At 41.2% G+C, this 17,116-nt stretch overlaps 1 protein-coding gene across 1 annotated transcript in view; it reads left to right on the forward strand.

Moving 5' to 3' along the window:
• GPATCH2 (G-patch domain containing 2) overlaps positions 1-17,116 on the forward strand; it is a 180,849-nt gene that overhangs the window by 123,541 nt on the left and 40,192 nt on the right. The window contains exons 6-8 of the mRNA XM_077813756.1: positions 1,144-1,208; positions 13,200-13,239; positions 16,530-16,600. Coding sequence (XP_077669882.1) covers positions 1,144-1,208; positions 13,200-13,239; positions 16,530-16,600 — 176 coding nt within the window. The remainder of the gene's footprint in view (positions 1-1,143; positions 1,209-13,199; positions 13,240-16,529; positions 16,601-17,116) is intronic.

Raw genomic sequence — 17,116 nt, forward strand, 5'->3', positions numbered from 1 at the left:
AGGTAAAAAAACACCCAAACCCTAGTGGTTCCGAACACTATGTGCTTATCAGCTGTTTATTTGTGTGGTTTCCAGGTCTGCTTTCAGAACTGGCAGCGTAGCTGATTTTTGTTGTCCTGACTTTGGTCATCTAGTGATTGTAAGACTTTATCCGCTGGAGACTTTAAAGTATGTAATTGTAAGAGGACTTGTTGCCCCAAACAAGAGTAACTTCAGCACTCACTTTCTGCATGTGTGCAACTTCAGCAGGTGGTTCCTAACGCCCCCTAACTTCACCTCCTGTATGTATGCACAGCAGCTATAACAAGCAAATTGTGCTGCAGAAGAGCAGGAGGCTGCTCGGCTGTAGTATTGCATAACACCACTAAGCCATATTTTCCATATACACACCCTTTTCAAAGCCTATTTGTGCCGCATGAGGGAAGTATATACGGTAAATATATAACTAGTCTTAAAAATCCTCATATTTCTTTTTGATTGCAGTTGAGATTAAAGAAGGGACAACTGAATATGACATCAGTGTAGTGATATACCATTTTATATGTACATTTTACTTAACTTTTATTTTCATTAGCATTTGCTCTGTGTTGGAGACTAAGACCTGGGTTTTCAAAGTAGTCTAAGGGAGTAAAAGCCATTTTAAAATCCCAGCCTAAGTCACAACTTTGTGTATTTCTACAATCTTAAAGACCCAATACGTTCTGGGTGGGATTTTCAAAAGCACCTACATCCCATTGTCAAAGGCATTTAGGTGCCTAAAGATGCAGATAGGCATCTTTTGAAATTTTCAAAAGCACCTAAGCAGATTAGGTACCTAATTTCCATTAACATCCTACCGGGCACCTATTTGCATCTTTAGACCTGTAGACACATTTGAAAATCTGACCACAAGGCTGCTAAACTTCTCAATTACCTTTGAAAATTGGGATTAGGCTCCTAAATCATTGAGATACTTATGAAAATACTTCAGTATTTGAGTTATCAATTGAAAGTATCACTAATTGTATTTACTGTATTTAGTGTCTGTTTCTACCTCAGTAGGTAGTATATATTCTTCCAATGGAAAAATACAATGTACATGTAATACAGCCCAAGAACTTGTAGCATTTTTATTTTATTTTTTTCCTTTTTTCCCCCTCTTAGATTACCACTCCAGGACCAGGCAACAAGAAAATTGTTCACTTGTCCCAAGATTCTCATCACAATGAGTGAGTACCAGTGGTGGGGGTTGTCACTGTTTTTATTATTAGTTGTATTACAGTAGCATTTGAGGCCCAAAGCCATATTGTGACACTGTACAAACACTGAATAAAAGAGGGCCCTGGCCCAGATATAGGACATATCCAAAGGATATTAAATTTTAGCTTACTGTGGTTTTTAATTAAAATGTGGAGTGCTGTGAATGTGTTTTTAATAAGTTTTTATGCAGATACTTAAATTATATTTAAAAGGTTGCCATGTTATAAGTGTTCGCAGATATGCTAAGTAATAAATATAAAAGATTGTGTAAAGACATTTGAAATAGTTTTCTTCAAAGAAGAATAACAAGGAAGTTCAGAAATGTCAAACTACATTTCATAAGGAAAATACAATATCTAACACTTTTAAATTTGATATCCTGTGAGAAAACTGGTTCACATATAAGTTCCAAGAACCAAAAGCCTGAATTGATTATTTGAGTACATTCTGACTGTGATGTTGCACTCCATATGCTTTCTGCAGAAGGTCTCTTGTGAGGTATCATTACAAATCTTATTATCTACTGAGTGTGTTCATCCTGTTTGTTTGCATGTATTATTCCTATGTCTGAAGTTAGGAGAATAAGATATAAACTTGTATTAGTGATGTAAATGTATTAAATGGAAGCTATTAAGGGTGCTTCAGAATCAGTGAACTGTAAATAGCTCTATTTACTTGCACACCTTCCTGTGTACGTGCGGGCCAGCCCAGGAAGAATGGAGGCTGGGGTCTCACAGGACATGTGACCATGTCACCTGATAATGAAATCCATCTTAAATCTGGTACTTTTCCATTTAGAAGGAGGGGTGGGGACCCAGAGAGATGAAAGATTCCCGTCTTGTGCCAAAGCTATAAAAGGGGGTGGAGTAGGACAAAGGGGCAGCCAGTCATGAGAGAACCCCTATTTCCACCTGAGATGTCTGCTGGAACTAACAAGGACTGTACCAGGGAAAAGGATTGGGCCCAGACTAGGAGGGAGTCTAGTCTGTGAAAGAAGCTTAGTGGAACTTCTCTGAGGGTGAGATATTACCTGTAATCAGTTTCTTAATGCATTAGGCTTAGACTTTCGTGTTTTGTTTTATTTTGCTTTGTTACTTACTTTGTTCTGTCTGTTATTACTTGAAACCACTTAAATCCTACTTTTTATGCTTAATAAAATCACTTTTGTTTATTAATGAACCCAGAGTAAGGGATTAATACCTGGGGGAGTAAACAGCTGTGCATCTCTCTCTATCAATGTTATAGAGGGCGGACAGTTTGTGAGTTTACCCTGTATAAGCTTTATACAGAGTAAAACGGATTTATTTGGGGCTTGGATCACATTGGGAGCTAGGCGCTGGAGGCAAGTAACCTGCTGAGCTGTTTTCAGTTAAGTCTGCAGCTTTGGGGAAGTGGACCGGACCCTGGGTCTGTGTTGCAGCAGGCTAGCGTGTCTGGCTCAACAAGGCAGGGTTCTGGAGTCCCAGGCTGGCAGGGAAAACAGGCTCAGAGGTAATCTCGGCACATCAGGTGACAGTCCCAAGGGGATCTCTGTGACCAAACCTGTTACGCTGACATCACTGGGTACCATTAGATAGTCCAATATATCATTAGACCAGTGGTTGTATTCATACGATATTGTTAGTAGCAATGCTTTTCTGATGTCTTTTGAATAGTTTTCAATAATAAAAGACATTATTTTCTTCTTTTTTCAAACAGGGAATCCAAAAAACTAGGTTTACCAAAAAGCTCACCAAAAAGAATACAACCATAAAAGGCATGTCTTCACATAGTTATTAGTGATTAACCTGAAAATGAATAGGAATGTCTTATTATAATCTACCTTACGTTAATTTTATTTTTAAAAGGCATCATTGGAATTAATTTCCCAGCCAAACTTATGAAACAGTCAAAATTATGTGACTGTTAGGGTGATGTAAATACCCCACCTTCTTCTTTGAATGATGGTCCCTATTTGTATTCTACTATGGGCTTATGCATGCTCACCATGTGCCCAGAGCCGGAGAGTTTGAAAGTAGTGTCCATTGGTCCTCACATGCACCCTGACTCACCTTGTGCCTCCAACTGAGGGGATAATAAGGTGCCTCTCCAGTTTCTTCTCACCACCACGTGGTCTGGGTCAGAACCTTAAGTTTCTGCAGTTTCGGCTTCTTTCTACAAAATAAGAATTATCTGGTTGAATTATCTAATTATCTTGTCTCAGAGACAAGAAAGAGACTAAGTCTCATGAAAAGAATGCCCATAAGCATTGGGCTCCATCTGTACCAGACTGTTTTCTGGCAGTACCGTCATCCCGGGCTCCTACTAAACCCTGGGATTTGTCAGGACCGATGAAGTTCGATAACTGTCAACTTCAAATACCACCCTCCTCATAGGTTCTGACCACCTGGACAAGCGGAACCCCTCTCGCACCAGAAGATCTGAATCTGCTGATGCGTCACAGGACATTTTTGCTTTCCCAGATCCAGAATCCCCTCCTCCATCAGTTCCCTCCATTTCGAGGGAAATAATATCACCTCCAAGGTAATTGACTCCTGGAAGGAGCTTATCACCCGTCCTATACACAGAATACATCTCCCCTCCAACAGAACTGATGGTACTGCTACTGGAACCAGAATCAGCCTTCTCCTCATCAGGAGATTTAGCCATCTGATAAACCATTCTTCCTTTAACCTACGTATCCTTCACCACCCAAAAGACTGACACAGGTTTGGGACCAACCTCTGCCTCATCTAACTAGGAGCCACTGGTACCTCATGCAATGGGGCGGCACCATGACCACCTATCCACCCCTCCTACTGGCCATATCAGGGACCTTGGGACCAGTACCCCTCTGCAGAGTTGATCCAATTTGCCAGAGAGTTACCCTTACCTCCCCTCCAAGGGGATGCTCAGATCTGCCAGCAAGATTGCCATCATCATTCCCAGACAAAGAAGTGAATTCTATGTCCCTTCCTCCCTCTTCTGCCCCTTCTCCCCTCCCCTCTTCCCTCCCCCCCCCCAACGCGGAATGACTTTAAGCAGTTCCAGGACCTCTGCAGAGTTGCTGGAAAGCTTCAGATTCCTCTTGAGTCAATCCAAGACTCCCAGCACAAACTCCTAGACATCTTGCATGCTTCTAGACCCAACAGAATCGTTTTCCCTGTTAATGAAACCATACTGGATCCAGCTAGGACAGTTTGGCACAATCCTCCTACCTGTGATTCTACCTCCAAAGGGGCAGAGAAGCATTATTATGTGCCGGCCAAGGTTGCAGAATTTTTGCTTTCTCGCCCTGTCCCCAATTCACTGGTGGTCCGTGCTGTTTCTAAAAAGCTAGACAGCAACATCCCCAGTCTACTCCTGCAGACAAAGACAAATGCCTGGATCTTCTGGGAAGAAAGGTCTTCTCATCATCTAGCCTTCAGTTCAGGATACCCAATAACCAGGCACTACTGGCTAAATAGGATTTCCTGAACTACGCCATGTTTGCGGAGTTTACAGACCGCCTTCCCCAATAGAACAGAGCTAGTTTTCAAGCTCTGGTAGATGAAGGCAAACTGATAGCCAGGACCACCTTCCAATTTTCAGTCGATGCTGCTTATATCTCTTCTAGAGCTATGGTTTCTCCCTTCATCATGCACAGGGCTCATTAGGGAGATCCGTTATACCATCAAGGACCTCCCCATGGATGAATCACACCTCTTCAACCAGAAGACGGAGGAGTTCCTCCATACCCTGAAGGATTGCAGGGCTACCCTCTACTCACTGGAGATATACATGCCTGCCCCTAAGAGGAAGTTTCAGCCAAATCTAGACATATGGCTCAGCAATTTTTCTATCAGAGGCCCTATGAACCATCACATAACAAACTGAGGCTTCAAAAGTCCCACTTCTCTACGCCTTCTGCAAGAGGATTGGCAACTCAGTCTCAGGCCCCAGCTCAACATTGTTTTTGATTGGAGCTCAAGTGCCATGAAACACTGAGTCCAAGGCCTCCTGACACCCATACACCATTTAGGGGTTGTCTAGCATTCTTTTTGTATACTTAGAGTGTGATGATAATGGGCAAATGGATACTGAACATCATTCACTCTGGCTATATGATAGAATTTGCATCCCTATCTTTAAGGACAACTTTCACGAAAGTATTCTCAAAAAAGAGGTGAACTCTTCACTGCAGCAAGGAACGATAGAACATGGATCTCTGCAATACCAAGGGAGAAGGTTTTACTTGACCTACTTTCTGGCACCCAAACACAAGGGTTGTTGGAGACCAGTCCTCAACCTCTGCCATCTCAACCGCTTCACTGACAAACTCAGATTTCACATAGTCATGTTGGCAGAGATAATTCCATCTTTAGAAAAGGGCATGTGGTTCATGGCTCTAGATATGAAGAATGCTTACTTTCATGTACAGACACTTTCTCAGATTCATAGTAGGCTCTGACCATTTTTAGCACAGAGTATTCCCCTTCAGAACTATGCCTGCCCCCAGAGTCTTCACCAAGATATTCTTGATAGTAGCCGTCCACGTCAGATGTCATGCTCTCAATGTCTTCCCCGAACTCGACAATTGTCATCTTGTTGCCAAGTCCTGCCAGGAAGCTTATGCATCAACTTCTGTTATGCTGCATCTTCTCTCTTCACTGGGAGTCAGTATAAACATGGAAAAATTTGTTCTCACACCCACTCAATCTCTGGATTTCAGCAAGGCATCCTTAAATTCTATCCACGCAAGAGCATATCTGTCCGGGGACAGGTTCCAGACCATGAACAAAATCATAGTTCACATCACAAGCAAGCCTCAATTATCGCTCAAAACATGTTTCTCTCTCACCTGGCTTACATGGCCTCATGCACCTACGTTACCACGTTAGCACGACTCCATCTTTGTTGCCTTCAGACTTGGCTGCAGTCGGTATACTCCTCAAGCCATCATTCCATGAACCTCATGGTGACAATTCCAGCCAAGGTACTGTCTTCCCTGTTGTTGTGGACAAATTCTCTTCAGGTATGCATGAGTGTCCCTTTTCTCCCTTCCTCTCTGAAGAGGACCATTATTATGGACGCATCCCTCTTAGGTTGGGGAGCCCCCATGAACAGCCACACAGCACAAGGAACCTGGATGTTCTTGAGAGGCCAGGATGCACATCAATATCCTGGAGTTGCAAGCAGTACAGAAGGCATGCAAGTCCTTTCTTCTGTGCTCACCATGTCCTTATAATGTCAGATAACATTATGATGGTCTTTGACATCAACAAGTAGGGAAGGAGCAAGATTCCCCTTCCTCTGCGCAGAAGCAGTCAGTCTCTGGAATTGGTGTATCAGCAATCAAATCAACCTACCTTCCAATGAAGCAAAATGGGCTTACAGATTCCCTCAGAAGGCCATTAAATAGTTGAACAAGAGTGGGAGCTCCCTCACTCGGTAGTTCGCAATATTTTTAATCTATAAGAACCCCAACAAGGGATCGTTTTTGCTTCTCAAGCAAACAGGAAATGCACCACATATTGCTCCAGAGGAGATCTAGGTCACCCCACTCAGGATGATACTCTGCTTCTTACTTGGTTGGACCAGTTCAACGGTGCCTTCCCTCCGCTACTGCTCCTGCAGTATGAGTTCTGTGCAACATGAGTACTGTGCAAAATCTGGCAGGACAAAGTGAGGTTCATCCTGATTGCCCCCTTCTGGCCCAGACAGTTCTGGTTCCCTAACTTCCTATGCATTTCATCATGACCACCAATCATCCTCCTAGTGTTCCCCAAGCTCCTGACTCAGTGGAACGGCAAGAGCAGGCACCCCGATCCACATCCACTCCGCTTCTCAGGGCTTGGTATTTGGATGGGCATCATCCTTAGAACATTCATGCTCCACAGTTGTATGAGACATTCTCTCTAATAGTAGAAAGGACTCTACTAGAAAATGTTACGTAGCTAAATGGAAGTGCTTCTCTTCCTGGACACAACAAGGAGGTGTTCTTCCAGAGACTACAGATATTTCTCTCATCTTGGACTATATCCTATTTCTGAAAACACCAGGTTTCTCTATCAGCTCCTTGTGAGTCCACTTGTTGGCGATCAGCGCATACCATCTACCTTCTGAGGGCTATTCAGTCTTCACATATCCACTGATCAATGGATTCTGGAAAGTCCTAATAAGAACTTTCGAACCTACTCAGAACCCCGTTCCCCTGTGGAACCTGAACCTTGTTCTCTCAGTACTCATAAGCTTCCATGCCCCTTTAGCTACTTGCTCCATGTCTCTTAGTGAAGGTCACTTTTCTTGTAGCCATTACCTCAGTGAGAAGAGTTGGTGAACTTGAAGTTGAACCAGTCAGCCTCACCTCAGTCCCTGGAAAAATCATGGAGCAGGTCCTCAAGGAATCAATTCTGAAGCACTTAAAGGAGAGGAAAGTGATCAGGAACAGTCAGCATGGATTCACCAAGGGCAAGTCATGCCTGACTAATCTAATTGCCTTCTATGACGAGATAACTGGCTCTGTGGATGAGGGGAAAGCAGTGGACGTGTTGTTCCTTGACTTTAGCAAAGCTTTTGACACGGTCTCCCACAGTATTCTTGCCAGCAAGTTAAAGAAGTATGGGCTGGATGAATGGACTATAAGGTGGATAGAAAGTTGGCTAGATTGTCGGGCTCAACGGGTAGTGATCAATGGCTCCATTCCTAGTTGGCAGCCGGTATCAAGTGGAGTGTCCCACGGGTCGGTCCTGGGGCCGGTTTTGTTCAATATCTTCATAAATGATCTGGAGGATGGTGTGGATTGCACCCTCAGCAAGTTTGCAGATGACACTAAACTGGGAGGAGAGGTAGATACGCTGGAGGGTAGGGATAGGATACAGAGGGACCTAGACAAATTAGAGGATTGGGCCAAAAGAAATCTGATGAGGCTCAACAAGGACAAGTGCAGAGTCCTGCACTTAGGACAGAAGAATCCCATGCACCGCTACAGACTAGGGACCGAATGGCTCGGCAGGAGTTCTTCAGAAAAGGACCTAGGGGTTACAGTGGACAAGAAGCTGGATATGAGACAACAGTGTGCCCTTGTTACCAAGAAGGCCAATGGCATTTTGGGAGGTATATGTAGGGGCATTGCCAGCAGATTGAGGGACGTGATCATTCCCCTCTATTCGACATTGGTGAGGCCTCATCTGGAGTACTGTGTCCAGTTTTGGGCCCCACGCTAGAAGAAGGATGTGGAAAAATTGGAAAGAGTCCAGCAGAGGGCAACAAAAATGATTCAGGGACTGAAACGCATGACTTTTGAGGAGAGGCTGAGGGAACTGGGATTGTTTAGTCTGCGGAAGAGAAGAATGAGGGGGGATTTGATAGCTGCTTTCAACTATCTGAAAGGAGGTTCCAAAAAGGATGGATCTAGACTGTTCTCAGTGGTAGCTGATGACAGAACAAGGAGTAATGGTCTCAAGTTGCAGTGGGGGAGGTTTAGGTTGGATATTAGGAAAAACTTTTTCACTAGGAGCGTGGTGAAACACTGGAATGCGTTACCTAGGGAGGTGGTGGAATCTCCTTCCTTATATATTTTTAAGGTCAGGGTTGACAAAGCCCTGGCTGGGATGATTTAGTTGGGGATTGGTCCTGCTTTGAGCAGGGGGTTGGACTAGATGACCTCCTGAGGTCCCTTCCAACCCTGATATTCTGTGATTCGTGATGATGGCAGATCTTCTGTATTCCATAATTCCATAAGGATATTCCATAAGGATTAGGTTTCTTTGAGGTCTACACCCCAAATTCACCCCAAAGTAGTTTTGGAATTTCACCTTAACCCAATCCATTCACTTTCCTGCGTTCTTCCCAAAATCACACCCTTCCACAGAGGAACGAAGACTCCACTCTCTTGATGTTCAGTGGGCCTTGGCTTTCTACCTACAGAAAACAAATCCCCGAGACTGTTTATTGCTATAACAGAAAGAGTCAGAAGGCATGCCATCTCCTCCCAGAGAATCTCCAAATGGATCTCTGGCTGCATTCTACTCTGCCGTCAGCTTTCGAAGCATGCCCCGCAGCCCCCACAATGGGGTAAGAGCTCATTCCACTAGAGTGCAAGCAACAACTATGACGTCTCGTCAGGAGGTGGGGCTTCATTCACATATTTGCAAGACATTATGCCGTAGTGCAGGACTCTTCTGCTGATACCTCTTTTGGGATGGTGGTACTCCGCTCAGTCCTACTGCCTACTTCGATATTGCTTGCCAGTTACTCATAGTGGAATATGATACGGATCATCACTTGAAGAAAAGGTGGTTACTTACCTGTAACTGGAGGTGCTTTGAAATGTGTGGTCCCGATCTATATTCCACTACCTGCCCTCCTTCCCCTCTGCTTCAGATCTTATCAAGTAGTTGGTCCGTCCCACCCTTTATCCCCTCGTTCAGAGGCATGAGGTGAGCCAGAGTGCAGGCGTGGACCAACGGACACTATTTTCAAAATCTCCGGTTCTGGGCACACAGTGCACATGCGTAACCCCACAGTGAAATACAGATAGGGACCACACATCTTGAAGAACCTCCAGTTACAGATAAGTAACCTCCTCTTAGTGTTTGGGTAAACACGACAGTTCCTGATAGTTATGCTAGCAGGAAAGGGTTATTCTTACCTCTAAATATGGGGCCTCACTGTTGATTTACACTATTAATGGAAGTAACTTACATTCATGGACTCCTGCACAGCTTGGGCTGAGAAGGCTGTAACCTTTCTTCTATTATGTTAACTCATTCATGCATGCATTCTCTCTCTCTCTCGCTCTCTTCTCACACCCTCGCCCCCCCCACCTGTTCTATATATGAGTGTGCAAACTCAGCCTCGCACTTTCCAGTTCCTGCTTTTTTGTTCTCTTCACTATAAAAGTAGAAAAAGTAGCCAGGGTATTATTGATTTATGTTACAATGGTCACTTGATCACCATATTTGGGGTCAGTAAGGAATTTTCCCCGCCAGTCAGATTGGCAGACACCCTGGGGGTTTTTTCACCTTTCTCTGCATCGTGGAGCATGGGTCACTTGCAGGTTTAAACTAGTGTAAATGGTGGATTCTTTGTAACTTGAAGTCTTTAAGCCATGATTTGAGGACTTCAGTAACTCAGCCAGAGGTTACAGGTCTGTTACAGGAGTGGGTGGGTAAAGTTCTGTGGCCTGCAATGGACAGGAAGTCCAGACTAGATGATCATGATGATCCCTTCTGACTTTAAAGTCCATGAACCAGTCATGATCAGGGCCCATTGTGCTAGAGGCTATGGTACAGGCTTTCAGGGTTTTCTACAGAATAGTCAATCTTCCTGAGCAATCCCACAGTATGCAGCATATTCAGTACTTTCAGAGTGTCAAACTAACAGGGCATTTGAGAACAGTGCAAAAATTTCCAGGGACACTACTCTGCCTGCAAATCCATTAGAGGGGTTCTGTTTTTAGAGGGGTTCTGAGGTTGCTCTAGATGGGTTTGGAAAAAGTTCAGTTTAAAACTGTTATGCTGTTAAACTATATTAAATTTAACCATTTTAGAAATCAGAGTGGCCAAGCCATTAAATTATTCACTGTTTAGAAGCCCATAAACAGGGTTAGAAATAACTAGTATTGTTTTTCAGTTAGTGATCCATTTAATGCTGCAAAGACACAGTTTGCATTTTAGCAATATGTTTGATTCAACACCCAATATCTGGTAACATTACTGAATACCTTCTACAGATTCCTACACTGCTGCTTCCACTGGTAGACTGACTTGAGTCTTCAAGAATCTTCTTGTGTCCTGTGTAGCTTCTGGAGGGAGAAGGCATGGCCTTTCATTACTTAGTAACTGCAGCAATGTGAGAAATCTGAGCATGGTGATGGAGATGTTCAAAAATAGGAGTTTTTCAGTAAACATGGCCTGAGGAACTTTTCGATTGAGTACTTCAAGGGATCATTTTGAAAATACACACTTTCTGATTATACGATATTGCCCATTCGCAGCTAGAACAGTACAACCACATTTACAAACAGGGTGGTGGTGTTTCTATGTATTATTTTAATGCACTGAACTATGTTGCTGTCAAGGCTGATTCCCCACTCTGGCACTTCGAGTGCAGAAGGTGGGGGCCTGCAAGGATTTTAAAAATTAATACTGGCCACTCCAGGCTTGTATTAAACTCCCAAGGTTACAGCTTTTCTCTGACCTTGGCTTGGTAAACACTGCCACCACCCAAATTCAGCCCCCTTTTTCAGATCCCAGGAAGGCGCACTTGGGAATTCCTTTCTGTGGGGTACCCTCAAGCCCTTTCACTCCCCCTCTACACCCCCCCCCACCCCTCCCGGAAGAAGTGAGAAATAAAACAAAGGAAATTAGCTGTTGCCACCAGTTAATTTAACAACATATGCACAAACCTCTTAGGACACCAAAAATTCAATCCTGTTTTTAAAAAGGTAAATTTTATTAAAAACAAAAAGAAAGAAAATACATCTGGAACTTAGGCTTTTGCTAGATTTTAAAAGAATAATTCCAAAAATTAAGCACCTAAAATAGCTTTCTTGGGGGTTCATCTTAAAGGTTACAAGCAAACAAAAGCATCTGAGGTTAGCACAGAGGAGTCCACAAGCCTTACAGAAAATAAAAGAAAGAAACCTAATTGTATCTTACTAGACATTTCCTAATCTACTTACATATTTCGGTAGTTCTAGGTATGATCTGATGAGTTCCATGCCTGGTAAAAAGCTTTTTACAGCATAGTCATAGCCCTAGGGTGACCAGAGAGCAAGTGTGAAAAATCAGGACAGGCAATGGGGGGTAATAGGCGCCTATAAATATCCGGACTGTCCCTATAAAATCGGGACATCTGGTCACCTTACATAGCCCTGACTTTGCTCTGTTCCCCTCTCTCTGGAGAACAACACAGAACACAAAGGGAAAGCTTTTTCCCCCAATTTTAAAAAGTTCTAGCCTTCCCATTGGCTGTTTTGGTCAGGTGCCCTCTCCCTTTTCTTTACCTGGGGGACTTTTTAACCCTTTACAGGTAAAGCAAGCATCCACCAAGAGGGACTTTATAGATAGCTGGTTGGCTGGGTGTCTATAAAAGGGAGCAAGCTCCCCCCCTTCATTTATCACAGTTGCCCTTCCCCCAAGATCAAAGGGAAATATACTGAGGTGGGGAAAGGGTGGGGTGTAGTTCCAGGTGCTCTTCTTCTTTTTCTTCCTCTTCCTAGATCTGAGATTTGTCCCCAACAGCCGCTGTTAAATCCCAGTGTAATGCCACTGTAGTCACATTTGGAGGCCTGCAGCCTGTTTCTTATCTTGGTGTACGTAAAAGCCAGTTTAAAACCCCCAGTGAATACAGTGTGGGAAAGCACTGTGCTAGCTTATCCTATATTTCATTCATGACCTGCAGCCCTCCTACTATTCCAGTGGTTTGCCTCTGTAAAGTAAAAGATTGTCAGTAATGCCAAGTTACGTGACAGTTTTGAGACATGAGACCATCAAATTTGTCAACTTACAACCGAAAATAGAATTAAAATCCAAGCCTCAGTTGGTGAAATGCTAATGTGTTAACATATACCAGTTAGCCCTCAATGCTTATAGATCTGTTAAACTCTAATAATTAAAAGTTTACACTTCAGTAACAAGGATAGAATTAAATTGTTATTAATAGCATATATTTCAATATGCAGATTAAGACATGTAAAATGTTAGCATTTACGAATTAAATTAATTTAATAGAACATAATTAAATGTAAAGCTAATGGGTACTCAGTTTGCCTAAGAAGCGGAAATTTGCAGCGCGAGTGCATTCTTACATTCCTATCAAAACTGTAACACACTTTGAGAGTTCCATAAAATATCCCATTAAAATAAAGCATTGCCTAAGGCTGTATTTTCCTGGTGGACAATAAAATACCCAAAAGCACGCACAAACTGGTCATATGACAGCACGTGCTTTAGGTAGTTATATTGCTAAACTCTTCTTTTCTTTTTCTCCCACAGCCACTGGTTTAGCCCTGGGGCTAGGAAGGAACATAGCCAGGTAAGAACCACTTTGATCAAGAGCAGTTTACTTCATATATTTGAAGGAATTTAACTGTCTCTACTCCAAAACTATTGGGTCAGTATTTTAATACATAAAAAGCAAAGCAGCCTTAATTCCATGTTTCCTTGCAAGCTACTGAGAAAACTTAGCAGCTAAGTATTTCAAAAGGTCTTTTGGTTAATAAGCTGGCTTGCCAAATGATACTAGATAAGCATCCCAGTTCAGTTTTATTACCAGTTTAAGATTTCAGAATATTTTATCCTGATAACCAGTTTGTTATTAACAATAGTGCCTGTGTTTCTCTGAAACTGTAGTCTTAATGCTTCTATAAAATGGAGAACACCTGACATTTTTTCACAGTATTTAAGAAATTTAAACTGTGTAAGAACAGACTTGCAGGATGAAATCCACACCCCACTCTTCTCTGTCACTCTAGGTAAAAGGGTCAGATGGATATAAAGGGGCTGTTAAATCCTTCCAGATGAGGATTCTCCTGGTGCATAACCTGCAGAAGGCAGACATAAGCTCATGAGCTTCAGTGTAGGAGGCATGCTGGGGATGTGTAGAGGCAGGGCCACAATGACTGTGGGGATTCCAGATAGTGTTATGACCAGCTGAGCAGCCCAGGGAGTCTGCTGTAATTTAGACAGGAGTGCAGGGCTGTCTAAATTGTATCAGGGGAGTAGCTCCAGCTCAGGATGGCACAGAGATAGCTTAAAGCAATCTTAGCCCACCTGTTCCCCTGGAAACTGCACAGAATCTCACAAGTTGTATGTTGGTTACCTCATACTTAAGATCAGTGAATTTAACAAGAAAACACTTACATTTGAATAGTGGAGTGTTGCTTAACTGATGACCATCCTTTCAGACTTTGAAAAATGCTTAGTCATATGCATGGCAAAGCAATAAGTTATTGACAGAACAAGAACTTTGTGTAAATAAGCCTTTCTCTTTTGTATCTTGAACATATTAGTTCTTTTCAAACTCTCAGAAAAAGTAACTGAATACATCAGTAGTACATCAAGCCTCTAGAGTAACTCATTGGGTCATATCTTAAGCTGCTGCAAATTGATGTAGCTCAGTTGATTTCAATGGATCTATGCTGACTTACACCAACTGAAGTTGTAGCAAATACATTTTAAGCATCATAGAAAGCAATAAGTAACACAGTAAGATACAAGAGATTTTTTTAAAAATTCATCATGTTTTTAGGACCATTCTGAACTCCACTAGCTTTGATAGATCAGAGTTAAATCAGCATATCTGCTTTTCTTCCCCTTCTTTCAAACTCCAAATCAGACTCTTTCTCAACTAATTTTACTTCCTCAAGCCTGACAGGATGAAAAAAAAAAGAATTACAGTTTTAGCTGTAAATTGTGAAAGTATTATAATGTATGTTATGGTAAGCTGGCTGACATTTAACAGCTACACAGACAACTTTATATGATATTTACCTCACGTCATTTTGAAACTTTTATTTCTTGTGGAAGAAACAAACTAGCATTTTAAAAGCTGGCTTTATGTTGTCAAATTTGGACTGTAACAAGTAACACTTAGTGAGTTGCAGTTTAAACTTAAAGAATTCATTTGTTATCCTTAATGTCTCAAATTACTTGATAATGAACTTAACTTGTACCTTTAGTACTACTTTTGAAGGTTCTGAAATGCAGACTATCCATGCAGGTTTCCATGCTAAGTGGTGTCCCAGCATCTGTTATGCTGCTGATATCTCATCCAGCATGAAACCTGCAAGTGACTAATGCCAGTAATGGTAAATAAATAAATACTTTATCCAAAAATACATTATTTTATCATTTTTTAAATAATTTCACCTCATGGGTCGTAAAATAATTATGAAAGCTTTTGTACTTTTGGCAATGGCATTGGGGGTCCAGTAAATTAATAAGTTTCAGACTGTAGCTGAATCATGTAGTGAATGTAATGTCATCACATGAAACAGAAACTAGTCATCCGCAATGTGTCTACACTTCAGAACCTGTAAAAGAAGGAAAAAAATGAGTTTAACACTAATAAAAATTCATACTTGCAGCATCTTACAGAAATTTTCCTGCGGAAGGCCAGCTTGTATAACTATAGGTTTTACCTGGTATGGTATAATAATATTGTTCTGTTTAATTATTTAATTTTTGAAGTAAACAAGTATTAAATTAGAGCTTATGTAATTATCTAGTCAAGACAGAAGTATGTAGCAGGTAAACTATTCAACAACAAAAAGACTGCCCCTCTTAACCTGGTTATTTGAAGCACTTGCCCATCTCTGCAGTGGTACTGTGAAGTCCCCAAGTGTGTCCCCCTAATTTTTTTCTGACTGCCTTCGGTGAAGTGCTGCCTTAAGTCTCCACAGCCATTTGTATAGCTAAGTCTTCAGATCAGTTTGTCTTGATACTTTGTATCCTTTGTTGAAGGCTTGGTTCCCTTCAAAATATGATTTTAGTTTATTTTGCTATTAGTTTGCACTTCTTCTTTGTAATTATTTTGCAGCTATTTCTAAATGTGTCATTGCCATATCACCCTCACATTGAGGAGTATCATATCAGTTGGGAGATGCATTTTGAATAATGAAATAGTTTTATTTTGGAAAAGTCTTCACATTGTATTTATTTGGGAGAAATTTCAAAAATAGGTTGGTCTAGAATCTACGTTATTTTAGTCACCAGTGCTAGCTAATAGATAAGTGTTAGGAAGTTTGGGTATTTAGCTTTTGTTGTTACTCTGAAATTTTCAACTTTTTGGGTCTCAGCAGAGTTTATAAATATTGCTTAACTATTAGATACCAGTGCTAATCTGAGAAGTCTTTTAAAGTGAGCTTCTCTATCCCTTTTCATAATAGAGTTTTGAGGGTATAAGTTATTTATGAATGATTCTTAAGAATCATAGGCTTTTCACAGTTCCGAGTCAGGGTAACGATTTGTGGAACTCTGAAATTCTTTGTTTTCAAATGTCTTTTCTATAACTACAAAGTTCAAATAACGTTGGGTTTAAAATGAATGGATATGTAATTATAACCTTAACTCTACGTGTGTGTTCACAAAATTTTATTAAAATGCTGTAATGACTGACCATGAATTTATCAAGAATGCACTACATCCCCGACTTTTAACATTTCTAGTGGTCTTGCCATAAGTGATGCTGTTAAAATCCAATATATAATACTTAATTTACTGTTAAAAATAAAAAACACAAAAAGATGACAAAGCTAGGATAACATTTTTTTAAAATAAAAAATGGCTTTGTTTCCAACACAATTGTGAATGTTTTTTGTGTAGCTTCAGCTCCTGCGGGATAACCGATCTGAGAGAGGACACAAGAAAAATATTTCAGTAAAAACAGCTAGCAGGTAAGATAAAGGTGAAAATATACTTTAAAATCACTAACTTATTATCACTTTCTGTCTCCCAAAATTGTTTGTAGTGATTGACTCCATTCTTGATGGGCTTTTTTTATCTGTAACTTCATTTTTATAGCCTTTTCTGTGTAATTTTAATCTTTTGTCAACATTTGTATATTGGATTGGAATGATAATTGTATCAAAGTAATGTATTTACTCTGATTATAATCATTTTATTAAACAGCTGGATAAAATGGGTGACCAAGTAGGGTTCCTGACTTTGCAATATAACTCTAAGGCTCAAGCAGCTACTGTGTTACCTTTATATATACATCTTTTTTAACAATACAGGTAATTGAAAATAGCTTAACGTTTGTGTCAATCTTGTAGCATGGTTAGAATGTCATTTTCCTGTTAAAAAAACCAAAAACACCTGATTAGCAAACTTTATGAAAACAAACCTTGTCAGTGGTGCAAAAAAAGTCAGGCATTGCAGTAAACAACAGCGACAAAAAATCATAGTCA

This window comes from Eretmochelys imbricata, chromosome 3 (genome assembly GCF_965152235.1).
Source record: "Eretmochelys imbricata isolate rEreImb1 chromosome 3, rEreImb1.hap1, whole genome shotgun sequence".
Classification (NCBI taxonomy): domain Eukaryota; kingdom Metazoa; phylum Chordata; order Testudines; family Cheloniidae; genus Eretmochelys; species Eretmochelys imbricata.